The sequence below is a fragment of the Eurytemora carolleeae genome, unplaced genomic scaffold (assembly GCF_000591075.1).
Source record: "Eurytemora carolleeae unplaced genomic scaffold, Eaff_2.0 scaffold331, whole genome shotgun sequence".
Classification (NCBI taxonomy): Eukaryota; Metazoa; Arthropoda; class Copepoda; order Calanoida; family Temoridae; genus Eurytemora; species Eurytemora carolleeae.
Genome location: NW_019396227.1, coordinates 62,240 through 89,052, shown reverse-complemented (window position 1 = coordinate 89,052; position 26,813 = coordinate 62,240). Strand labels below are relative to the sequence as shown.

Below are 26,813 nucleotides of genomic sequence, written 5' to 3'. Positions count from 1 at the left end.
ATTCATTTGAGACCTCTGGGACGTTTTTACGGTGTATATTTGTTCAGAAAGAGCGAAAATTTAATCTTTAAAATTCTCATGATTGTTCATTTATTTGGATAGAAGTATCGTCTTTTTTAAAATTAATTCCCATGTTTATTCGAACGAAAATTAAAAATTCGCCCATACACTTTTATAATAAAAGAAAAAAAGGCAATTTTAAAAATAACTTTTGTCTAAAGTTTTTTGTTATATACAGTGAAACCCTTAATAACGAATACATCAAAAGAATGCATCAAATGTCGTATTCTTCACTTTCTTATAATGGAATGTTGCAGATATTTAGTTTTTTTAATTAAATGATTATATGGAACTCTTTAAAACTGTTCCCGCATGTTAATGGCTATTTATTTATTTTGCAAATACTGAAATTTACGTAATATAGTATAAAACTCATTGAAAAATTGTCAAGACGACATTTGATAAATTCTTCCTATGTATTCGTTATTAAGGGTTTCTCTGTAGGCTAGCGCATGAAGATAAAGTGTAAGAATAATGATTACAAAGCGTAGAAGAATTGTTGTAACATGATCCCAGTCAGCTATATAGTCTAGAGGGGAGAGGGATTCGTTTAATCAATCCAGTCAATCAGATCTTTAGGGATTACATTAAATAATCCCAGTGTGTCAATAAATAATGTCTAATCAGTGATTTTGTTCTTATCGTGTTAAATCAGGTTACTTTTTTATATCTCTTGAATTGGGTGTCGTTATAATGTTATTCATTAAAAAGAAGTTCATGTTCGATTGACAACGGTTCCCTTTTAACCTTTAATAATATGCAAAAGATCTTGTCCTAATCCAAAAAGTGTTTAAGTTTCTTTATCAAGAAATCAGCGAGACACTTGTACAGAAAAAAAAATCCAAGATATTAAATGTTTAAAAAGAAATCTTGGGAATTTGATGGAGAGTAACTTTTAAAATTTAAATTTAAGAAGTCTCTTAAACCTACACACATCCTTTTCACATTAATCTAGACCTTGTATTTGAAATTACTTGTACAACTTTGTGACCTTGTAGCTTCTCAAATTAAAAGTATACGCTTAATTTTGAAAGTAAATTAAAAATTCAACACTTTGTCAATCTGATATCTGATATCTGATATCTGATATCGGCCCTTTTTAAAAACTAAATGTACATTTTATTTAGTTACATTCAATTAATAATAAAACAACATAAAAAAATAACCTATCAATTTCATGCTTTGTAGAATTTGGAAATCCTTACATTAAAAAATGATTCTTATCTTAAATAAAGAACGATCACCGTTAAAATAATAACCATCCTTTATTTAACAAATCTTTAGAAAACCATTATAAATGTCATGGTTAAGTTGATATCAACATTTTAATAGATACTATCAAAAGAATGGATTATTGAGATAAGGATCGAGCATTTTAACCTTCAAATACAAGTATGAGCGGACCCTTAAACTAACCTTCAGAAGAAATTCAAACTAGTTAAAAGCCTAATATATTCTTTGGTTTTTAATAGGTTTTCATCATGTACAGTACATTTTCTTATAATGTACAGAGTGATTGGACAAAGTGTTTGCATGTTTTCTTTTTGGAACGATATTTAAATTGACATGAAACTGAATTCTTTCAATAAAGACTTCTACTTTATTTCTTTCAACTTCACCTATTCCTTGTCAAAAAAACTGATGTACGTATGTTGTACATATTGTACCCAAAGGTCTGATGTACCTTGTACATATAAGACTAATATGTACAATGTAAAATTATATAGACTATGCTTTTAGGGCGCTTCGCGCCCATCTTCTATTTCGATTGTGAACATATTCTTTTTGTATATATTTTATATGTATACGTATGTTACTTATAAGGTCTATACGTACATTGTTGTACATGCCACATGTAGGTCTGATGTACGAGCATGAAGTACGTTGATACACGGATTGGTGTACTGTTCAGCGTCTGTGAGGTATTCATAAAGGAACTGTATGCTTAATTTCAAGATAGGCATGCCCGAATCCCAACAGTACCCATGAAACCCTGATCTGATAACGTGATAGATATTGTCGGTTTTCTAGGATAAAAAGTGTTTAATTCTGATAATTCCTATTTGTTTCCTGCAGTAGATATGTGGAAGTCACTTTCTAAAAGAAATCATAATTGAAAGTAATCGGTTTTAAAGGGAGTGATGTATGATGGTTGAACTGAATATGTTGTATTAAGTGGAAAATTTATTTAGGATTCATTTGAGACATATAAAATGTTCCTACGACGTATATTTACTGAGTTTGAGCGCAAAGTCGACGTTCAAAATTATGAATTTGGGTGCGTACGTTTTCAGAATCGTTTATTTTAATTTAATAACGACGGCAAAAAATGTTCAGTTGTTTAGGAGCAGGTTGAGAAAATAAAAATTTACTGTTATCGTCGAAAATAAGTAATCATATTCCATTATTAGTTTCTATAATTTCTCATTATTCACAAAGATTTTCTGGATTTTTTTGGAAAAGACGACATTTGAAGAATTTGTAGAAATCTGCGTACAAATTCAAAGAAAATAAGAAATTCAATATAATGATGAAAACGAAATAATTGATTCTAACATTAATCTATTGACAAATTTATGTTAAGAACTATGTTTCTGACCATTTTTAAATTTATTTTTTGTCGTCGTTATTTAATAACTTATTAAAAACCGATTCTGAAAATGTACCCACCCAAAATGATTTTGAACGTCGACTTTGCGCTCAAACTCAGTAATTATACATCGTGGAAACGTTTTTATATGTCTCAAATGAATCTTAACAAATTTGTCCACATTTCTACAATTCAGTTCAACCACCATACATTGCCGGTCACTCCCTTTAAACCTGTTCCATGTTTTCTGATTCGGTTTAATCGAATTTTAATTACCGCCTAAAAATTCTCCACAATACTACATTCTCAGTTCAACCTCCATACATTGCCGGTCACTCCCTTTAAAATTGTAAACATTGATACCTAATTCATATTTGGTACCGTTGTGAATTTGGCATTGCTATCTTTCTATTGAAGGTTACTTTGCTTACAGTTCCTTTAACCAATTTTTTGCCAAGCTTTTGCTATATTTAACCTGTTTTAGCTAATGTACAATAAATACTTTAAAAAGCTTTGGATCAAAGAATTAGAAAGAATATTTTTTTTGGCTTTCTCAAGCCAGATCATCCAAGTTTTCTTTTTTCCAAACCATTTTTTTTGTCATTAAACCTGTTAAACCTGAACTGCAAAATTCCTCTAAATTATTTTATAGCGACAATTTAGGGCATTAAACAATGATTTGTTTTTATTGTATTAGATTTTTCACAAATCTGTTTGCAACTATATATATATATAACACAATTATATATTTAACAGATTAAAATTTCTTATCCCTAATCAAGGTTGAAACCTGTTGAAGTCTGTTTGATCACAAAACCCCCAAAACGGAAAAAAATACAAATAATTCAGTTGAAAAAATTTACACGACGTTTATGCAAAGTTTTCAATTTTAATAGTAGATCAGTTAATTAATCAAAATCTAAAAAACTTGAATTGAGTCTTTGCCACAAACTTTGATTTTCTAATCACTATATCTTTGGAACGACATGTTGCAGACCTTAGATTTTTCAAACTATGAATTCTGTTAGATCAAATAATCTGAGTTTGAAATATCAAAGGTTTACAACATCGTGTTCAGCAGATATTGAGGTTTAAATATTTGATTTTGTTCCAAAGAATAAATTCCTTTGAGATCAAAACGAAGCTAAAGTTTTAGTTAGACACCCGGTTTTGGTATTTTGTGACATTCTTAAAGTTTCAGTCTCAATGTAGTTTATTATCATACAATACAACATAGAAACAATGGATTTACATTCAATCAAGGGAAAAACAAAATGCAATATTGAAACCGGAAGTATATAAAAATAGTATTTTTTTGATGACATTTTGAAACGTAAATCAAAAATATTGAGCTGAAAATGAAATTTTTCGAAGTGCGTTAAGAAAATTGTAATAATAAAGGGTGTACACAAAAAACGGTCCCACCAACCATGTCTTCTCTAATTTATGTAAATCTACGACTATTGAACTGTAAAGTTCTAAATCATGATGATGATAAAATAAAATGGTTAAGCAATTTTTTTTAGGAACTGAGTTTTTGCCTTAAACTCTATAACTTTCTCTAGTCTCTAGAACTTTGCAACCCAAGGTTTTAAGCTTTGGATTTTGTTATGCCTTCAGGTTGCTAAGATATTTGAATTTGTGGCAAAGACTCTTTCTTGAGTGTTTTTGCTAATGCACAAGTTGGATTAGATCAATACCAAGAAGTAACTTAACAATGTACGGTTTATTAAACTTTATTTTTCGTCATTGAGGACCTCAATAAAAAAGTATTTCAAACATTCATAGCTACTGAATTGATTGCAAATTGCTGATCACAAACCAGAAAATGAGAGAAATGTTGTAATTGTTTTTTTTTAATAATACTATATGCTCTTAGTCTAACATTCAGAATATGTCAAAACTTTTCTTTAAAATTAACTAAACTTATTATTTTTCTATTTAAAATCCAATTTATACCTAACCATATTTAACACAGGAACTGAGTTTTTACCACAAAGTCAAACTTTCTAATGCCTATATCTGTGCAACCTGATAGTGTAAACATTTTATATTTCAAACTTAGACACTTTAGTCTAACAGAATTCATAGTTTGAAATATCAAGGGTCTACAACATGGGTTTATAGAGATATAGAGATATAGAGATTCGAAAATCACAGTTTGTGACAAAAACCCAGTTCCTTAATTCTTCCCCCTTCCCTCCCTACAATATAATCCTTCCCCCCCTACAATATAATCCTTGCTCTCCTGCTTGTTAAAATACAAGGATGAAACTGAATATTCTAGAATCTTAAAAACATAAAAAAAAACTTTGTCGGAAGTTTAAAAAAAAAAAAAAATATATTTTTTTTTTTTTTTTCTCCCCCCCCCCCCCCCCCCCCAAAATTTTAAAAAAAAAAAAAAACAGGGGGGGTATAAAAAATTTTATAAAAAAAAAAAAAAAAAATATATTTTTTATTTTTATTCAAAATATTTGCTTTGTAACAACACAAAAAACTGATCTTAGGATCAAGAAACTGAACTTAGGATCAATACGATGAAATCGATAACTGAAAGTAAAATAGAATTTGTCTGTGCGCGAAACCGGAAAAGAATAAAATGGTGTAAATGTAGTTTTAAGTCTTAAAATTGTTAATTCTTGTTGCAATTAATAGTATTTCTTTTTTCTTAATGTTTAATTTGCTATCTACAGATTAATGTTTAATTTGCTATCTACAGATTAATGTTTAATTTGCTATCTACAGATTAATATTTAATTTGCTATCTACAGATTAATGTTTAATTTGCTATCTACAGATTAATATTTAATTTGCTATCTACAGATAAATGTTTAATTTGCTATCTACAGATTAATGAAAGAAGAAACATGGAAAAACAGGACAAAAGAATTNACTGATCTTAGGATCAATAAACTGAACTTAGGATCAAGAAACTGATCTTAGGATCAATAAACTGAACTTAGGATCAAGAAACTGATCTTAGGATCAAGAAACTGAACTTAGGTTCGAGAAACTGAACTTAGGATCAAGAAACTGAACTTAGGATAAAGAAACTGATCTTAGGATCAAGAAACTAAACTTAGGATCAAGAAACTGAACTTAGGATCAAGAAACTAAACTTAGGATCAATAAACTGAACTTAGGATCAATAAACTGATCTTAGGATCAATAAACTGAACTTAGGATCAAGAAACTGATCTTAGGATCAATAAACTGAACTTAGGATCAAGGAACTGATCTTAGGATCAAGAAACTGAAATTAGGATCGAGAAACTGAACTTAGGATCAAGAAACTAATCTTAGGATCAAAAAACTGAATTTAGGATCGAGAAACTGAACTTAGGATTAAGAAACTGAACTTAGGATCAAGAAACTGAACGTAGGATCAAGAAACTGAACTTAAGGTCAAGAAACTGATCTTAGGATCAAGAAACTGAACTGAGGATCAAGAAACTGATCTTAGGATCAAGAAACTGATCTTAGGATCAAGAAACTGAACTTAGGATCAATAAACTGAACGTAGGATCAAGAAACTGAACTTAGGATCAAGAAACTGAACTTAGGATCAATAAACTGAACTTAGGATCAATAAACTGAACTTAGGATCAATAAACTGAATTTAGGATCTTAGGATAAAGTATCCTAGAATCATAAAACTGATCTTAGGATTAAGGAACTGAACTTAGGATCAAGGATACCGATCTTAGGACCAAGAATGGGGATTTAGGACCAATCAAACTGAACTCTAGATTAGGATTAATGTCACCGATCTTAGGATAAAGAATACTGATCCTAGAATCAGGGATACTGATCTTAGAATCAGGGATACTGATCTTAGAATCAGGGATACTGATCTTGAATCAGGTATACTGATCTTAGAATCAGGGATACTGGTATTAGGATTAAGATGTGTGCAAACAATAAACATCAATTCTATCGATTTCCTGCCATGTTTCTTTGAAAACTTGATAAAATATGAAGAAGAACACATCCTGTTCATTGTAAGATTAAATGCTTGTGGAGGAAATTGGCTAAATATCGAAAAAATGTCATATTTAGATTCTTTAATTTACAGGGTTCACTTGGATTTAACGGTTCTGTCAATATTCTAGAAAGCTGTGACTTTCGATATCAATTTGATTTATGAAACATAAATTTTTAGCCCACTTTTCAAGTGCTATTTTGTTGGCACAAACATTTTTAATGAAAAAGTATAAAACAAAAAATACCGTACGTTTAAAGGTTGTTGAATTAAAGCCCAAAATGTATTTGATTTCAAATAAAAGAAACCGAATGCCTCTCACTCTGGTTTATCTGGTTTATTAAAGGATGAGATTGTAAAGACGATGCAAAACTCTAAAAATACGACGATTTAAAGCTTGATCTTTCTGCATTTAATTGAGTAAATTGCTGGTTTACTAAATGATTAAGCACAGAAATAAACCAATTGTTGGCCTACAAGCAACTCTAAATGCAAGAAAGACACTATGCAAATTCCATATAATCATCTCTGAAGAATCATCTTTTGTGGGTAACCCTGTACTATGATTTCAAATCAATTAAATTGACATATAAGGATCGAATATTTTCACTTTTCTGATCGTTTGGTTTACGATTGTGTTCAAAACAGCCCTATAAAAAATCGTTTTTTTAAGTTAAAATAAAGCAGTACTTTCGTAGATGATTGTTAATGACGACCCATAATTAAAGATCATTTTCCATTTGTAAAAAGTTCAAAACTAACAGTTAGTTTTTCTGGAAACAAAGGCTCGTTTGTATTAAAATATCAAAAACGAAACAAAAAAATATCGAATTATTTCGTTCGTTTTCAATTAACAATAAACAATAACAACCCCTATAAAATACATCTCCATGCAATTTTAGATATAAACTTTTTTTCTGTTACTTTTTTTTTAAAGAAAATGAAAATATACGGGGAAAAACTGCAGCTTTAAAGTTTTTAAAACTTTAAAAACTTTTGTTTTTAAATTTGAAATTCATGCCTGCTCCTTATTGTGCGGCTTTTAGATGAATAAAATAAATTAATTCACATTTCAGTTGAAAATTAATATTTATTGGCTGAATCATATTCTCTTTCATCAATTTTAGGGAAACTAAATCAATTAAAAATTTTTCTTTTGCCGAAACAATGGAACCGGGGAAATTATAATTCACGAAAACTTGTCAGACAAAATAATTAAGTTAAGCAAAGTGCCTTATTTTCTGAGAAGGCACGTAAGATTAAAATATAGATGATACAATTTATTAAAGCGCTATTGATAAGAACATAAACTTCCTATGTATGCAAATTGCATATTACGCACCTCTGACCCTTTAGTAATAGTAAATTCAACCTAAAGTCTGACCGTGTCATCCTTGTTGCACCGGCTAGTCCTATTGAGTGTCTGCTTTATTTACCCAATGTCCGGGCGATACAGTACAATTTGGGACCGGAAAGGTTGACCCGGCTCGGAAATTCAAATATTCTACGGCTGCCCGTGATATGGTTTTCTGGTGAACAATTTCTCAAAATGTCGACTTATACTATACAAAACGTTGGTTACGAAAATATTACATTATGTTGGGTTAGGTCAGTTAAAGATAATTTCTGAACCGAGCGCTGCGGCCTCTTAAACGTTGAATAATGTTTTTTTTGTGTGAGGTAATGTCGCAAACATTTAACCATCTCCTTGTATCTAGTTCAATGTGAACTAAAATGAGAAGCATTTACCGTTTTATGAGGAGAGATCTGTGTTTGAAAAAATTCAACATTTAAAATTAATTTGAAATTAAATGTTGGGTAAACACGTTCATGTTTCCCAGATTCCTCGATTGGATGAGTTTTACATGCTTTTTAACATTTAGATCAGAACTTAAATTGGGGGCATAATTTGAACAGGGTTTTCTAGATCACAAAAGTGTTTAATTCTGACAATTTCATCCATGTCTTTCCTTTGCAGAAATACGCAAGCCACAGATACAATTGTAATTTTTAAATGTTACTTACAGTTGAAAATATGTATATCTGATTCGTTTTTGATCATACAAAACTCAATGAACGGAGAGTGACTAAAATTAAGAATTTAGAGGCCCAAAAGAGTTACGCGCAGTCGATGTAGAACAGCCTGTCTCTGAGTAGAATTACAAGACAGAGAGAGAGAGCCTGTTCTACGACAACTGCGCGTAACTCCTTTTGGCTTCTGCCCCAAGGTTGTTGTGAACGAAAAGCCCCAAAATCTTGAAAAGACGACATCTAGTGCAGTCCTATCTGTTGTTTTAATTAATCGTTGAGTTTTATTTTCTACCTTAGTGAAGCAAAAAAAAAAATGAAGAAAATAAATTACAGATCGTAATTAAATTGATTCACATTGATTATAACTTGTCTTCAAAACTTTTCATTCCGTTAACACTGGAATGGAACAAGATCCGTTAACAAAACGAATGTTTTTAAAAATTAACGTTTAAAACCATTGATTTTAAAATAGTTATCTAACGAAAATAGCTGTTTTTGAAATAAAAATTTAACAGTTGAAAACAAAAAAGAGACGGATGTGGTTAAAAAAACGGCGACTTTCGATCATTTTTTTGCTTAAAATTGCATGAAACTTGTAAAAAATAAAAGTTATTTTTATGTATTTTTTTTAACGCCGTCTTCTAATTTTTCCCTCCCTTATTTGTTTAACTATAGTATTTGATGCATACTGATGCATAATCGTTAACGGCTGGCACCGTCATTGAGGGTTTATATAAATCTGCCGTTAATGATATCGAGATCGCTAACTAACGGAAGTTTAAAAAAAAAAAAAAATATATTTTTTATTTTTATTCAAAATATTTGCTTTGTAACAACATAAAATACACAATTAAATATTGTAGTTGATTATTGTTTACCCATTCTTTTAGTTTTAAAAACTTCTCTAAATATTTGGACTCAAATTCCATTTTGTAATTCTTCTAGATTTCTAGGATAAGAGTCTCAGTTACACAGTACACTGATAATTGCGTCATGTCAAAATAATCTTTTCTTCAGCAGAGAGATGGAGGCGCGTCAGCTGAACCGGAAGCTGAACCGTCCTCCCACGTGAAAGTTACGGATGTGCGACTGCCGAGACATCTGGTGCCAGAATCTTACAGGCTCAAGCTCATTCCTTTCATTGTTCCAGACAACTTTACCATCAGGGGTTATGTTGAGGTACCCTTCGACTTTATCAAAAACAAAATAAAAAAAATATTTTAATTTTTTCAAAATTTAAATCTTTGTAAATTTTTTTCAATCGACCCATTATTAACCATGGCCAAAGATCCTTCTCATCTTAGGGCTTTAAATAATGGGAAATTTTATTTCGTTGACAATGAAATGTTACATTTTACTTTTAAACCACATCAATTAAGATTGACATGGTGTGCACTGAGCCTGGAAAAAATATAACCCTGCACAGCGCTGATCTAGAAATTCAGAACAGAACTGTTCAAGTCCAGCAGATAAATGGGTCAGCTCTTAATGTTCGCAGGTAGAGATTTTTCAAGATATTTTTTAAAACATACTTTTAAATCTAAAATTTCGGAAAATTGGGATAAATTTAAAAATCCAAAATGACAAGGATAGGACTATAGAACTGTATTTTATTTATAGGATTTAGAGGATAGGGAGTAAAGAATTGTATTATATTTCAGTTATGATTATGATAAGGATGGGGGGTGAAGAATTATATTATATTTCAGCTATGATTATGATAAGGAAGCGGGCTGAAGAATTGTATTATATTTCAGTTATGATTATGATAAAGATAGGAGCTAAAGAATTATATTATATTTCAGCTATGATTATGATAAAGATAGGAGCTAAAGAATTATATTATATTTCAGCTATGATTATGATAAAGATAGGAGCTAAAGAATTATATTATATTTCAGTTATGATTATGATAAAGATAGGAGCTAAAGAATTGTATTATATTTCAGCTATGATTATGATAAAGATAGGAGCTAAAGAATCATATTATATTTCAGTTATGATTATGATAAAGATTCGAGCTAAAGAATTGTATTATATTTCAGCTATGATTATGCTAGGATAGGGGGTGAAGAATTATATTATATTTCAGTTTTGATTAAGTTAAGGATAGGGAGATAAGAATTGTATTATATTACAGCTATTATTATGATAAGGATAGGGAGATAAGAATTGTATTATATTTATAGCTATGATTATGATAAGGATAGGTAGTAAAGAATTGTATTATATTTCAGCTATGATTATGATAAGGATAGGGGCTGCAGAATTTTATTATGTTTCAGCTATGATTATGATAAGGACAGAGAATTCTTTGTGCTAAATCTAGGATCAATGCTCGAGAAAGGAAAACGGTAAGAATATGATCTATATAATAAAGCTCTTCTCTCATGTATATGTATCCTGAAGAATGCATAAAACATAATGTAGATACAATAAAAACTCAAATCATCTTCAGGAATACTTCTTTTCTCATATATTTGTATATATATATGTGAGCTATAGCTGGCCAAACGGCTGGACCGAATTGACTATATTTTTTTATGGGAACTAATGGTTAGAAAAATTCAATAGGCTAGAAAAATTCAACATTTTTTCAAAATCGATTAAAAAAAGATTAAAGCTTAAAGATTAAAGAATAAAGATTAAAGATTAAATATTAAAGATTAAAGATTAAAGATTAGAGATTAAAGATTAGAGATTAAAGATTAAAGATTAAAGATTAAAGATTAAAGATTAAAGATTAAATATTAAAGATTAGAGATTAAAGATTAGAGATTAAAGATTAAAGATTAAAGATTAAAGATTAAAGATTAGAGATTAAAGATTAAAGATTGAAGATTTAAGATTAAAGATTTAAGATTAAAGATTAAAGATTAAAGATTAAAGATTAAAAAAGATTAAAAATTAAAGATTAATAATATTATATAATTTTTCATAAACACATTTACGATTTTTCTTTGGATCCTATAAATCAAAATTCTAATTATTTTTTCATGAAAAGTTTAATTTTCTCTTCGTAGAGATTCATTGAGTTGGAATTGGATTTTATAAATTTCCAAGAATAATAATTTCTCTTGAGTAAACTTAATTTGGTTTGTAAGTATTGCATTGTGAGGTTATAAACCTTTAAAACTTGATTTGTAAATTATTAAACAACTCAAAGTGAAATAAATTGTGGAATATAAAGACAACCGATAGCCTGAAGTTATAATTTTTACAAGTCTAAAGGTTGATGAATTGGGCAGTGTAAACAGCACTACATTACAATCATTGAATTGATTTTTAATCATCAAGTATTTAATTAACGTAAAAAACTATATGACTGTTTAAAGGGACTGTATAATGCGTAATTTGAAGTGACCCTCCATGCAAAGATGACATGGCCCGATTTACAACGGTACCGTAAAAATATTGACTTGCTCATTCTATTGCAGGATAGATTATTAGAATTAAAACCTTTTAATCCTAAAAAAACGAAAATATTTTACAAGGTTTTAAGGGACCGTTGTGAATCGGGCACTGCCATGTTAGAAAAGAGGGTCATTTAAAATTATACTAACAGTTTATTTAAATAATCGTTTGTTTTTGTTTTGCAACATATACAAAAAGAAAATGTTCACTATTGAAATAGAAGATAAGCGGAAGCGCCCTAAAAGCATTATTTTCTCTTAATTTACAAAAATCTTTTTCGAGCAATCGTAATTGGTGCAGTGCTCATGTTTATATTTATAAGACAGAAAATAATTGTCATTTCAAAAGATTTTTTATTTTGTTTTAACCAATATATTTTGCTTTAACCAATATATTTTGCTTATAAAAGATGCAAAACTGAAATAAGAGTTTGGAGGAAAGCTTGAAGAAAGCTTGCATTATCTTAGACTTTTTAGATTCTGATAATTCGGATTTAAAGTTAGTTTAGCCTTTATAAATAATCTATAATCCTTTATTTTTTTTTTCAATCCTACATTTGCAATCAAAAATATAATATTAAACTTTTTTAGCAAAGAATTTTTATATGTAAAAAGCATGACAAAGGAGATTTACTACTTCTTGAATTTTTCCTGCTTAAAGAGACAACCTTCGGAATTTTATCTTCTCCTCTCTGTAAAGAGGGAACCAGCCTTTAATCAGAAATCTAACAAAAGTGTGGAAGAGTCCGAAGTTAATGAATTGAGCCGCGTCTCAAATCCTCCAAAAACCGGTTTCCATTGAGCGCCGGCTTAAATATTCAAACATTGAATAAAATTTAAATTGGAACCAATCAAATTTTAGCCGCAGCTCAAATTCTTTAAATTCAGTATCTCATTATTTCAAAGCTGTTTGCTTGGCTCTAAATTTCAGTTCAAAGCCTGATGCATAATAAACAAAAACATGATTGTATTCAAATTGATAAATGCAAACATCTACTCATCCTCGCTTTCATGCTAAAAAAGAAATTTGAAAAATCGATTTTTTTTTATACACGAAAAATTAACTTAAGTAATATTTTCAGATATACTGTTAAAATCTCCTTCACTGCTTTCTTGAAGGATAATCTTAAAGGATTTTACAGGTACTTGTTCATGTTCATGTTCATGTTCATGTTCATGTTCATGTTCATGTTCATGTTCATGTTCATGTTCATGTTCATGTTCATGTTCATGTTCATGTTCATGTTATTCATGTTCATGTTCATGTTCATGTTCATGTTCATGTTCATGTTCATGTTCATGTTCATGTTCATGTTCATGTTCATGTTCATGTTCATGCTCATGTTCATGTTCATGTTCATGTTCATGTTCATGTTCATTTTCATGTTCATATTCATGTTCATGTTCATGTTCATGTTCATGTTAATGTTTATTTTCATGTTCATGTTCATGTTCATGTTCATGTTCATATTCATGTTAATTTTCATGTTAATTTTCGTGTTCATGTTTATAATCATGTTCTTGTTCATGATCATGTTCATGTTCATGTTCATGTTCATGTTCATGTTCATGTTCATGTTCATGTTCATGTTTGGTTTCATACGCATGTTCATGTTCGTTTTCATACGCATGTTCATGTTCATGTTTATGTTAATATTCATGTTCATTCACATGTTCACGTCCATGTTAATATTCATGTTCATTTTCATGTTCATATTTTTTTTCATGTTCATGTTTATGTTTATTTTCATGTTCATATTCATGTTAATTTTCATGTTCATATTCATGTTAATATGCATGTTCATTTTCATGTCCATTTTTATGTTCATGTTCATATTCATGTTTTTTCATGTTCATAATCATGATAATTTTCATGTACATTTTCATGTTCATGTTAATTTTCATGTTCATGTTCATGTTCATGTTAATTTTCATGTTAATGTTCATGTTCATGTTTATGTTCATCTTCATGTTCAAGTTCATGTTCATGTTCATGTTCATGTTCATGTTCATGTTCATGTTCATGTTCATTTTCATTTTCATTTTCATGTTAATGTTAATTTTCATGTTCATGTTCATATTCATGTTCATTTTCATGTTCATGTTAATTTTCATGTTAATGTTCATGTTCATATTTATGTTAATATTCATCTTCATGGTCATGGTCATGTTCATGTTCATGTTCATGTTCATGTTTATGTTCATTTTCATGTTCATGTTTATTTTCATGTTAATATTCATGTTCATTTTCATGTTCATGTTTATTATCATGTTCATGTTCATATTCATGTTTTTTCATGTTCATATTCATGTCCATATTCATGTTAATATTCATGTTTATTTTCATGTTCATGTTAAGTTTCTTGTTAATTTTCATGTTAATTTTCATGTTCCTGTTTATTATCATTTTCATGTTCATATTCATGTTTTTTCATGTTCATTTTCATGTTCATGTTCATATTCATGTTTTTTCATGTTCATGTTCATATTAATTCTATATCTTAATATTTCTATGTTCTATTCTAGATCTCAGTACAAAGACCTTGTAACTGGCAAGGATGAATTTATTGCAGTAACTCAGTTCCAAGCAACCGACGCCAGGAAATCAAACAAAAACGAAAAATTTTGAGCGAAAAAATTAGTTAAAGTTGCCTAAGCAGAAAACTTTAGAATTAAGGATATCAAGATCAATGCTTGATCTCCTGTTTTTCTTAATCTTAAGATTATTTTAATCCTAAGGTTGTATCCAGGAAATTGAGTTTAAAAATCCACCAATAAGAGTTGCGTATACAGACCCCGGTCCCCGAACAGCCAATAAGAAGCTGGGAAATTTGAAATTTGCGCGCGCAAAAATAGAGTGGATTAAAGTGGAAAATAAAAGTGTCCACATTGAATATTCAGATTAAGCAATCAGGATTCAAGGTATCCAATTCTTAAGTTTCCTGAGCTGAAAACTTTAGAATGGTGGATATCAAGATCATTGCTTGATCTTCTTTTTTATTATTCTCCAGATTAAATATGGCCTGTTCTGCTCTTGTTATTTATCTCCAGATTAATTAACAGATCGGGATTAAGGATATCCCATTCTAAAGTTTTAAGCTCAGCTCTGAAAACACAGCTTTTTCTAGAAACTAAGTTAACTTAAAAAAATTTAACTATAAGCCAAGATCATTCTTATTCTACCTAGTTCCCTCTTCAATTCAAGTCTAATCAGACAAGGAAATCAGCTGACTTGTGAACGTACAAACACCCAAACATACAAACATACATACACCCATACAAACATACAAACAAGTTTTACTTCTTTATAGATTAAATATTAGTTTGGGAATCTAGCGTTGCCTAAAAACTAGAGTTTCTCTAGAAAATTCAACTAGCAAAACTTTCTAAACCAAGCTAAGAAAATTTCTGTGGTTCTTCCAAGTTCCACAAAAACAGACACATAGATCCAGCCACATAGATCCAGACACATAGATCTAGACACATACTGCCAGACGTCTATGAAAATCTGCATCAATTTTTTATATTGCGTTGACTTTGAAGTGTTATTTTAGAACTTGCTTGTAGCTTTTTTTTTTTAGAAGAAATTGGCATAATTCTTTTCATTTTTTTGCACGAAAGCTTGCAACCTTTGGAAAACTGTGATGTAGATATATTTTATCATATTTGGGGTCGGAGGAGGATATTGGGAAAGAATATTTCAATATATGGTACACAAAATTTACCCACGAATATTGAAAACGCAGGCGGGTTGGGGGGGGGGGGGTTGAATATCATTACAATATTAAAGAAGATAAGGGCAAAAGAAATTGTGTTATGTTTCTAGACTTTGTCATTTCTGTCATAAAACAAGCAAAAATACTTTAAAAACTTTCTTTTAATTTTTTCTTTTTTTGCAAAATATTATGATCTCTTCGCTCATACATAAATCTACTTAGGATTACAGCAAGCATGAAACATTATGCACAGTGAGATTCTGAAATAAATTAAAATTTTTAAATTTGATTATTTTAATAAATATATATTTTATGAATATTCGTATAGATATATATTTATACAGAATCCGCTCCAAATTTAAACATTTTAATTTATTTCAGAATCTCACTGAACATAAAGTTTCATGCTTGCGGCAATCCTAAGTAGATTTATATGTTAGCTATAGCTGGCCGAAGGGCTGGACCAAATTGGCTGATTTTTTTTAGGGAACCCTTGGGAATTTGGTATCCCCGGGGTAACATAAGCTAAAAAATTGTTGTTATTTTTCAAAATTTTAAATTTTATTTTTGATAAAATTTTTCTTTTTATTGAATTTTTTTTTCAAAATTCGAATTTTTTTTTTTTTTCAAAACTCCACGAACAACGCCAGTAATCCTTGAATTTTTCAAAAAATATATTTTGTTTTGTGTTTGAAGGCGGAGTTTTCCTTGTTTTGACGAGCCTGCGCTGAAAGCCAAGTTTGAGGTTAGTACTTATTATATTTTTTAGATTTCATATTTTTATTAATTATTTTTCCCCTGATAATTGAAAGTTTCTTAGCTCATGCTTTACGAAGTAGATATTGACAGAGCATATATTGATAGAGGTTCAGTGTACTGAGTACAACAGGCAAGCTGCCCAAAACTGTACAATTTTAGAAAAATTTGAATCATTTGTGTACGTTTTCTTTTAAACAAGTTAGTTTACAAGTTCTTCTAATGCTCTTTTTAATTGCTTACATTTTAGGGGAAAAAAAAATCTTTCTCTCAGATCCCTTAGATTTAGTAATTGAAAACAACCCCTCCAGTAAGTGTACTGCAGTAGGAACACCACTTCCTCTTGAAATCGAGGTTTCGCGAGATAAGTTGTCTGAGTGTCTATCTTTGTCTATGTTTCTAATGTTGAATGCCCTCAATTGTAATTTTCTGAACAGATTTGAAAACTTTAGAACTGCGGATATCTTGATCAATGCTTAATCTCCTTTTTTGTATTAATCTTACATTAATATCCTGGAAAGTATTTAAAATGCAACCAATCAGAGTGTCAATGGAAGAAACTATACAGCCAATCAGAAGCCGAGAATTTTGAAATTTGGCACGCGATAAATGGGAGAACTATTATTGGTCGGAATCCAAAAGAGAGGATTAAGAAGATAATAGCGCATACAGAGATATCTGCAATGCAAGAGTTTTCAGCTCAGACTCTTTAAAATTTCACCTCTCAAGCCTTCTCCTTGTGTGTACATGTGCACATGAGACTGTAAAGACGACTTTAAACTCTAAAATATGACGATCTAAAGATTAAATTAAGCCTTCTGCTTACTTTATAATGATTTGACAAAAAAAAACTTAAAAGTTTTATTGAATCATATTGAATCATAAAATCCGTACAGTCGTATCTGAAGTCGCATCCTTTGTGGGTAGACTTGGATGTTGTAACTTTTGAATTGTGGAACTTATTTAAATTAGCTTATTTACGCACGCCAGAAATATATTCTTGTCTGAAAACGAAGCTTTAAAGTAGTAGTTCTTGTTTTGCTGAATATTGTTTACTCATACATTTTATGTACTGCAAGTACTCCATTTGGTAACCGCCAAAAAGTTCTCTGAAAAAAGGTTTTGGAAATAAAGTCCTAATTTTTAGGAAAGAATCTAAAACTCGGGGTTTTATTTTCAGTGGCATTTTGTTTTTGGACTTCAGAAAATTGGGACTTTTTACCAAAGTTTTATTTTCCCAGAAACTTTTTATCCGATGACTTTCTTACTATAGATTTCTCTATTTACTCTAACTTCTTTTTGTACTCCATGTACTCTATGTAAATTGTACACTATGTACTCTATGTACTCTATGTACTCTATGTACTCTATGTACTTTATGTACTCTATGTACTCTATAAACACTATGTATTCATGTACTCTATGTGCTCTATGTACTCATGTACTCTATGTACATATGTATTCATGTACTCAATGTAATCTATGTACTCTGTGTACTATATGTATTCATGTACTCTATGTGCTCTATGTACTCTATGTACTATATTTATTCATGTACTCAATGTACTCTATGTACTCTGTGTACTTATTGTATTCATGTACTCTATGTACTCTATGTACTCTTTGTACTGTAGGTTAGCCTGGGAAGAACCCGTGATATGTCCAGCATATCAAATATGCCAATAAGGTGAATACTTATATTACATATTCTAATGCTTTTTTAACATTTTTCATCACTGTGTTGGATTTTTTAAAAAGTTAGGGACAAAAAAATATTTTACGCTTTTTCGTTTTTTAACGAGTCGAGAACTTGAGATGTGGTCTCACAATTCTTATTAATAGTTAACCTAATTCTCTTTTTCTGATATTTCTTGTTTTTTCTTGTTTTTGTTTCCCGAGACTTTTTTTAATTAAATAATTTTTGACACTTTTTATCAATTTTCAAATTTTTTTTTTTCACTTTTCATGACTTTAGGTAAGTTTTTTTATTTTTTGTCTAAATTTTCCTTCTTAGGGTTAAAAAATGCCATTATTTATCTGTGGAAAATGTTTATTCTAAACATTTATTTTTTTTACACAATGTCACATTTTGACCCGGATAGAGATAATGTGCAAAAAACGAATTAAAAACGAAAGTGTTCTAAATAATAGTTTTGAACTATTAATTCGAACTTTGTTCAAAATCTATAAAATCTAAATCCCAAACTGTTAGTTTCTCAACAGATTTAAAAAACACTTAGAAGATAGGTCTGAAGGAACAACACATTTGTTATTTCCGGCTGGAGTAGTATCTCTAGAATCTTAAATAAACATCTTCAACGCGAAGTTTAAAGATAAGCAGACACAGAAGAAACAAATTTTACAGAGTTTATGTATTCTCTGCTCAGTATTCTGATGTTAATGTGCAATAGGGCCGGTTATACATTTGCTTTTTTTATTTTAATAAGAAATTGTACAGTTTTACCATAACTTCAGAGGAATCTTAAGAATTTATCAAATGTCGTTATGACAATTTTTCAATGGGATTTATACTATTACGAGGCTTTTAGAGCTCATCTTCTATTTCAATTGTGAACATTTTCTCTTTGTGTGCATTGCAAAACAAAAACAAAAGAAAATGTTCGCGTATTCCATTAAACAAAATTTCGTGCTTGAGCTTTGTAAAATCAAAAACTATTTAAAAGAAAACGCAAATAAAAAGATTAACATAATACAGAAATAAAACAATTTTGCCATTATTTAATAGTGACATTTTGTTTGCACAATTGCATATTTTTTTTAATAATTTTTTTCTCAATTTGAATTCTGCACAAGGTTCTGATTTGCTTGAAGTGTCTAAATCTCTGAACAATTAAACGACAAAAATATTCGTTGTTAAAAAATAAGTCAACACACAAAACTAGAATTTTAATTTTACGCACGATAAAATTTATACGGCCGGTTATATTTATAGATATCACATAGATTCTGCCTGCTTCTAAAAAGTCACATCAATTTGTAAAACATGGTCGACTTTAAAGTGTCGCAACACCTTAGGATTTGATTTTACCGCTCGAACTAACTTATGCTTTTCTGAAGCCCTTTACATGTACATTTCAGCACAATAAAGTACTTGTTAGATTTGGTTTTTAAGAAGTAATTATCAAAATTCTTATTGATTTTTGCTTGAGAGCATGAGACCTTTAATTCTCATCGAGATATATAGATATCTATATATATATAAACGTTTTTGTTTATTTGCTTCAATCAGAAGAATTATGATGTGAAAAAAATCAATCTTTCGGGCCATTTACTATAGTATGCTGTACTATTAGTATCAAGCTAAGCAAAAACCTGAATAAGTGTTTAAAATAAGCCAATCTGAGCCTGCGATTGAAAAAAATCGGGAAAATACGGCTCGGGTCTAAGCCTGCAACTCTTTGGACCTTATTTACGGCTTGAGCTTTCTAATTCAAGCTGCATCTATATTTTCCACCGCGTTAAATTCAAAAACCGGTTTAATATTCTATTTGGCGGATTTTCATGGTAGGAATTGGCGCATTCCCAGTTTTTATGAGAACAAGATTCAACATTGAGCCTTAATATTCTCCACTAAAACCTACCAAGCTAGGTCGGTTTTATTTTCATTGGGCCTAGCTCCTTAAGTCGAGCCAAAGATCTTGCAGCTGTCAATCACGTGACACAAGCTGTCGTCAGAGTTAGGTGAAAGATTGGGTCTAAAAACCGGGTTAAGGAATTACGGCTCGAGCCGAAGTTTTAAAATTACGGGCTTTGATATTTGAAAATGCTGATTACATTTATGTATAGTTGTTGCTTTCTCAATCACTGATTTCACCAAAAAGAAATTCGCACTTTCTATATTTTGGCTAAAATTGACAAAGACCCTGGTTTTTAGGATTGAAGGTGAGGATATGGCCGAGGATACGAGCTATGTCTGGGATCATTATATGGAAAGTGTAAAGGTCGGATATTAATTCTCTAAAATAAGGGAGTGTTCAGGATTTGCTAAAAGAAGAAGGGGTAGAAAGAGTAGAATGAAATAAATTAACTCTGTATTTTCTATGGAAGGAATTGAGTTTTTGCCACAAACTCAAATTTTCTAATCCCTATATCTACATCAAGTTGCAAAGATATGAAGATTTGAAGATCAGAGATTGTGGCAACAACTTAATTTATTTAACAGGCAAAGTATTACACCAAATTTTATCCATATATCTGAATGAATATAAATATTAAATAGACAAATTTGTATTGTTCAAAGTAAACATTTTTTTTTAAATTGAAGTAACCTTCTTTCCAAAATGTGAAATTATTCCTTTTCAAAATTTTTTAATTTCAGACAAAATTACTTTTCTTCATGGTTGTCAGGAAGATACCATCGCTCCGTTTCATAAATCAGTAGATCTCAGAGATTAGACATTTTTCAAAGGTTAATTTGAAAAATGAACTTTTTAATATTTTTTTTTCAGATGTCAACCTATCTCGTGGCGTTTGTTGTGAGCAAGTTCGATAACAGGAAATATAGATTAAAGAATATTTCAAAACCTTTGATTAAGATTTTTTCTCCTCAAGGATTTGAGTTATTGTAACAAACTCTGATTTTCTAATTCCTATATATTTGCAACCCAATGTCGTTAATGTTGGATATTTCAAACTATGATTTATGTTAGATCAAATAATATCAAAGGTTAACACCATCAGGTTGCAAAGATATAAGTTAAGTTAAAATTCGAGATTGTCGCATGAGCTCAATTCCTTTCATCAACAATGCTTTTTTTTTATTTTTAAAATGAACATTTCTGAAAAAAAACTTTTTAAAGGTAATAGTTTTTTACATTTAAATCCAAAATAAGCACGTTTTTATTGTTAGAGATTAAAAAATGATTTATAAATGATTAATAAACAGACATCAAAGGTATCGAAATATGTTAAAGAGGAGAAAGTTTAAAACATTTTATATATATATATATATATATATATATATTAATGGATTAAAAGTTCTGTTGGAAATATTTTTTCAACCAAAAAACTTCACTTTTTTAACCGAAAAAAAACGACGACAGAGTTTTAAAATAAACCTAAAATTCATTTTTTTCTGAAAATAGATTTATTTCGTGTTCAATTTATGTTTACAATCTATTATTCTTATATGGAATAAAAAATTGTAAACATTTTCCCTTGAACATTTTTTTCATTGTAGAACGTTCTTTGACATACTACGGTTGTAGGCGGTTATATCAATATAATAAAGACGACTTTTTTATTGAATTTTAATTGTTAACAAACTATTTTCAAATTACAAGTTTACAAGTAATTAATGAGAAGCTTTTTTATTGGCAGATTCTCTTTGTTTCCATGTTTATGTGTATGTTTAAAAGCTTGATTTAAATCAAAATTTAAATCGAAAGTCGTCTTCATTATATTGATATTATCAACTACCAACGTATATTTAGTTCAAAAATAAAAAAATTAAATCATCTTATTTCTGAAAATAGATTTATTTCATATTATTTTTAATTTTTTAAATCTATTATTATTATTAGAGAGGAAACCAGATCAAATAATGTTAAGTTCAGAATTTGGTCAAGGTAAATTTTCTCAAGATTGTTTTCTATAGGATCACGTGCGTAAAAGTTCGTTAATTAGACCCCCACCACCACCTTATACACATACATCTTAACAGTTTGTTTTTAATCTTTTGTGACAATGAATAATAATTGTCCTAAAACTATTTTTTAAAAGTGAATAATTTCAAATCTTTTTTCTATTTCATAATCTGAGTTCGTTTCCCTTTTGTTCATTTGACAGCCCACAATTCTTTTAAATAATTTTTTTGTTTGATTATTTTCTTGTGGTTTTTAACAATTTAAAATAATTTTTTTATCAATTTTGATGGTTATTATATCGTTAAAACTGACGAGGGTATACCCAGACCGAAATATATTTTCAATAAATGTGGAACTTACATCTACTTTTTTTACTCTACAGAGGTTTGGTCCATCACCATCACCAAATACTCGCAACAAAACTATGATTTTCCTTCAATCCCTTTGTCTTTGCATCCTAATAATAGTGTAAGCCTATAAAATTTTAAACAATTAGATCTAGCTGAGTTAGTAGAATATCAAAGAATTATGAATTCAGGTTGCAAAGATATTATGGATTAGAGTTTGTAGCGAGTGTTCAGTTTTATTAAATAATTTTATTCAGCATTCTTATTAAATTGATATATTTTTGAAAAGCTAGGGTGGAAGAAAAAATGTGAAAATTTACATTATTTTGCTTTCAAATCTGATAATTCAAACTTCATGTTGAATTTTTTTTTCATTATTAAGATTCTTTAAATTTTAACTTAAGGGGATTGACCGGCTTTGTAAGTTAGTTGAACTGAGTATGCAGTCTTGTGGAAAACTTCTTTCGAATTCATTTGAGACATATTAAACTTTTTAAAGATCTGTAAATCCTGAGTTTGAGCACAAATTCGACGTTCAAAACTCCTACTATGGGGGTGGATACGTTTTCAGAATTAGTTTTTTTTAATTATTAAATAACGACGACATAAAATGCTAAAAAGTTCAACAATAAACTACAGACGTCATGATTAGGAACTTGTTGAGAAAATAAAAAATTAATCTTATCATCGAAAATAAGTAATCTTGTTCAATTATTAGTTTCTATTATCTCATTATTCTGGTTTCTCATTTTTCACAAAGATTTTCGCAGATTTTCTAAAATTATTATTGAAAAGACGACAAGATATACAGGGTACCGATGTTAATCTTTAAATTTAGAATCACTTTAAATTTCAACAATAGTCCCATTAATAATAGAATTAAATAAGTTAACGATAAAATGGAAGGGCAAGTATCTGCTTCTTCTGTTTTTAACTACTTTTTAACTTTTAATTTATCAAAAATATTTGTAATAAATTCTATTATTTGTTTAGATCTGATGCTGTAGATCAGACAGAGTACGCCAGGTATAAAAAATATTTAAAAATTGAAGAATAAAAATATTTGTTTGGAAACCCAGCTTTGCCGCTGGAAACTAAACTTTCTCTATTCGGGTCTAAACACTGAACTAAGTTTGCGATCAAAATTTGAGTCAAATCCGTCAATGGGTTCGAAAGATATGATAAAGAACATACAAATAAACAAACAAAACAGATAAACAAACACTGATTACTAATTATAAAATTTCCCTGTTCCTGCGGTCAAACCACTCAACTAAGTTCGCGATAAAAATTTGAGTCAAATCCGTCCAGGGGTTCAAGAGCTATGGTATAACATACATACAAACAATAAATAATACAGAAAGACAAACACTGATGATTACTTTAAATATATTGATACTAAAGTTTGGCAATCTAACTTTGCCATGAGAAACTAAACTTTCCTTATCAAAGTCAAAACACTCAATTTGGAATCCTTGAACGAACCCAAAAACCGGTACGTTTGCTGCAGTGTATAATATCAAACCTGCAATAAAAATTTACAAAATAGCTTTAAAAAAGTAAAATTTCATCAAGATTGGGATGATTTTTCTACTACTATATATTTAGTAATATAAAAGACTCGAATATTGTAAGATATTGTAAGAATAAGATTAAAAAGTTATAGAAATAAATTGATATAGATAACAGGCCAAACTTTTATAACGTACAAAACTTTAAGGGAGCTTCATCACGTATTTTTAGATACAATTTTAGCATTTATAATGTTGTTTTTTACCATACTCCAATCAACAAAAATGTTCGTTGACTTTTTGTTTAAATTAATGGATTTTCAGAAATCGAGAAATTAACATTTTTTTACTGGCAACATTTTTCAATATCAACCAGTTATAAACCTTTCCTGGAGTCGATCATGTATGTTTGCCACAAAATATTTGGCCCAATCAGTTCAGCAAGCGCTGATTGGAAACAAACAAACAAGCAAATGTGTATTTAGAAAGTTTAAACGAGTTGTTTTCAACAAATGTAAATTTTTCGTAAATATTTATGTATTTTTTGTCTAATTTATAAATATTTCCAAGCATTAAAACATCGGTAGGATTTGTTTCATGTATTTTGAATAAAAGTTCAAAATATAACATATCTTTATTTCAGATCGATCCGATCGATCTAGATAGTTTATTGTAAAAAAAATCATCTACAGAGATGTAACTACTAACTATAACTTCAAGTCCCTAGGCCTGAAGGTTACTATTGAAGCAAACATTACTGAAACTGATTTCTTAGATCTATATCTCAATTTGAAGGACTGCACATATAGACCTTATAGGAAAGGCAATAATCCAATCCTGTATATCAATGCTAAGTCAAACCATCCACAAAGCATAAAGAAACAGCTAATATGTGATGAAAAAATCTTGGAATTGTAGTTGTTCAAAGAATTGTAGCTACTGAGGATCGTCATGATAGACGTGAAACATTATGTTTAGTATAATTCTTTTTTTAATAAAAATGTGAAGTTAAAAACTGAAATATATATATATATATATATAAAGGGTTTAAAAGGGATTAAAACAGAAGAGATTCACATGGTAAACAGTAAAATTTAACTGTTTAAAGTTAAATTATTTTTTCCAAAAAATTTTCCAGATCCCAAGACCCAACCTTAATTGTGCATTTCAATAAAACGTTGAACTTTTTTATCAATGATAAATAACTAGGGATATTGGACCGAAGATTCTAGAGTTTTTCGAGAACTACTTCCAGGTTCCCTTCCCCCTACCCAAACAGGACATGATTGCTATTCCTGACTTCGGAGCAGGAGCTATGGAGAACTGGGGGCTTATCACATACAGGTTAAACACCGTTATTTTTATTTAAATTAGGAGAGTTAAATACAAATTAAGGGATTTCCGCGAGCAAGAAAAATGAGAAAAAAATTATTGAATCATAAAAAAACATCATTTTTATTCATAATTATTATCATTATTATTACTATTAGGGAGACTGCACTATTGTACAAGGATGGAGTAAGTGCTGCTTCTAACAGGGAAAGGATTGCTATTGTTATATCTCACGAGCTTGCTCATCAATGGTTCGGTAAGTTTATTTAGTAGAGATACATTTAATTCTTAAAGGGAGAGACTGGCTATGAAAACGTGTTTGTACCGAGAGTGCAGTTTAAAAAGGAAACTTTTAGGATTTATTTGAAACCAAATGGGACGTTTTTACTGTGTATAATACTGTGAAATTTGACCAAAAGGGGTGGTCCGCAGAAGAAAAGTTTTTTACTTAAAAACCCTGAAAAAATATGTCTAAAATTTGTTCTCAAAAGAAAATATCAATGAAAGCTATGGTAGAATCGATTATTTTATCATTTTATTCTATTCTATTCTATTATTTTATTCTATTTAAATGTTATTAATGTTGATCAAGATGTATTATCAGACCGATTTGTCAATTTTTGTTTTGCTTTTAAATCAACTTTTGTCCGAGTTTAATGTTTCCCAATACAACTTACAATAAAAGAAAACTCTAAAACGTTATACACATTTACGGTTTGAAGTATAAAGGAATTGAGTTTTTGCCACAATGCCACAATTCCACTCAAATCTTCTGATCCCAATATCTGTGCAACCAGATGGTGCAAACCTTTGATATTTCAAACTTAGATTATTTTATCTATAAGTATTAATAGTTTGAAATATCTAAGGTCTACGACATTGGGTTGCAAAGTTATAGAGAATAGAAAATCAGAGTTTGTGGCAAAAACTCAATTCCTTTCTACATGGATTTTTTATCCAAGAAATAGGAAATAAATCGCATCGAATAAAAGTAGTCTCAGGGAAAGATCTTTCTCCATAAAAAGTGGTTTAAAGTTAATTCTAAGATTTTGTATTTTCTTAAAATAAGTTTTCGAGGAATACTTTCTCATTTCTCTTTGTTCTATTTCCTGTTAGATCTTGTTTAAAAACTTTCCAAACATATTATTGTGATTAAAAATATTATATTAAATACATTTAGATTAATATACGACATAGAGACGTTGTATTGACTTTTCCAACGGTGTACCATTGCGAGGAATTGCGCGGAATTACGAGGAATTACAGGGTTCGCAATTGTGCGAAAGAAAAATCCACTTGCATTGGGAGCGGGGAAGGCAGGCTGCCATAAGCCAAAACATTTTTCCCTTCCATGCCACACATTAGCTTTTTTGTCTTCCGGCAGCCATGAGCCACAACCGTACGGTCTTCCATGCCACAGCATTTAAGTCTTTCGGCAGTTATTAGTTTTTTAAATTATAAATTTACTG

The 26,813-nt window shown here is 29.6% G+C and overlaps 1 protein-coding gene and 1 long non-coding RNA gene across 2 annotated transcripts in view; both read left to right on the top strand.

Moving 5' to 3' along the window:
- The first annotated feature begins 572 nt into the window (after positions 1 to 572).
- On the top strand, positions 573 to 5,531 carry LOC111698727 (uncharacterized). Its single transcript, XR_002764598.1, has 3 exons — positions 573 to 715; positions 1,920 to 1,982; positions 5,500 to 5,531. It is a non-coding gene; the product is annotated as an uncharacterized LOC111698727 (long non-coding RNA).
- Positions 5,532 to 8,181: 2,650 nt separating this feature from the next.
- Positions 8,182 to 26,813, top strand: part of LOC111698732 (aminopeptidase N) — a 47,122-nt gene continuing 28,490 nt past the window's right edge. The window contains exons 1-14 of the mRNA XM_023469144.1: positions 8,182 to 8,205; positions 9,681 to 9,842; positions 10,043 to 10,161; positions 10,949 to 11,017; positions 13,159 to 13,218; positions 14,603 to 14,677; positions 16,489 to 16,537; positions 18,183 to 18,235; positions 20,444 to 20,510; positions 21,018 to 21,064; positions 22,092 to 22,136; positions 23,495 to 23,527; positions 25,222 to 25,356; positions 25,503 to 25,600. Coding sequence (XP_023324912.1) covers positions 8,182 to 8,205; positions 9,681 to 9,842; positions 10,043 to 10,161; positions 10,949 to 11,017; positions 13,159 to 13,218; positions 14,603 to 14,677; positions 16,489 to 16,537; positions 18,183 to 18,235; positions 20,444 to 20,510; positions 21,018 to 21,064; positions 22,092 to 22,136; positions 23,495 to 23,527; positions 25,222 to 25,356; positions 25,503 to 25,600 — 1,036 coding nt within the window. The remainder of the gene's footprint in view (positions 8,206 to 9,680; positions 9,843 to 10,042; positions 10,162 to 10,948; positions 11,018 to 13,158; positions 13,219 to 14,602; positions 14,678 to 16,488; positions 16,538 to 18,182; positions 18,236 to 20,443; positions 20,511 to 21,017; positions 21,065 to 22,091; positions 22,137 to 23,494; positions 23,528 to 25,221; positions 25,357 to 25,502; positions 25,601 to 26,813) is intronic.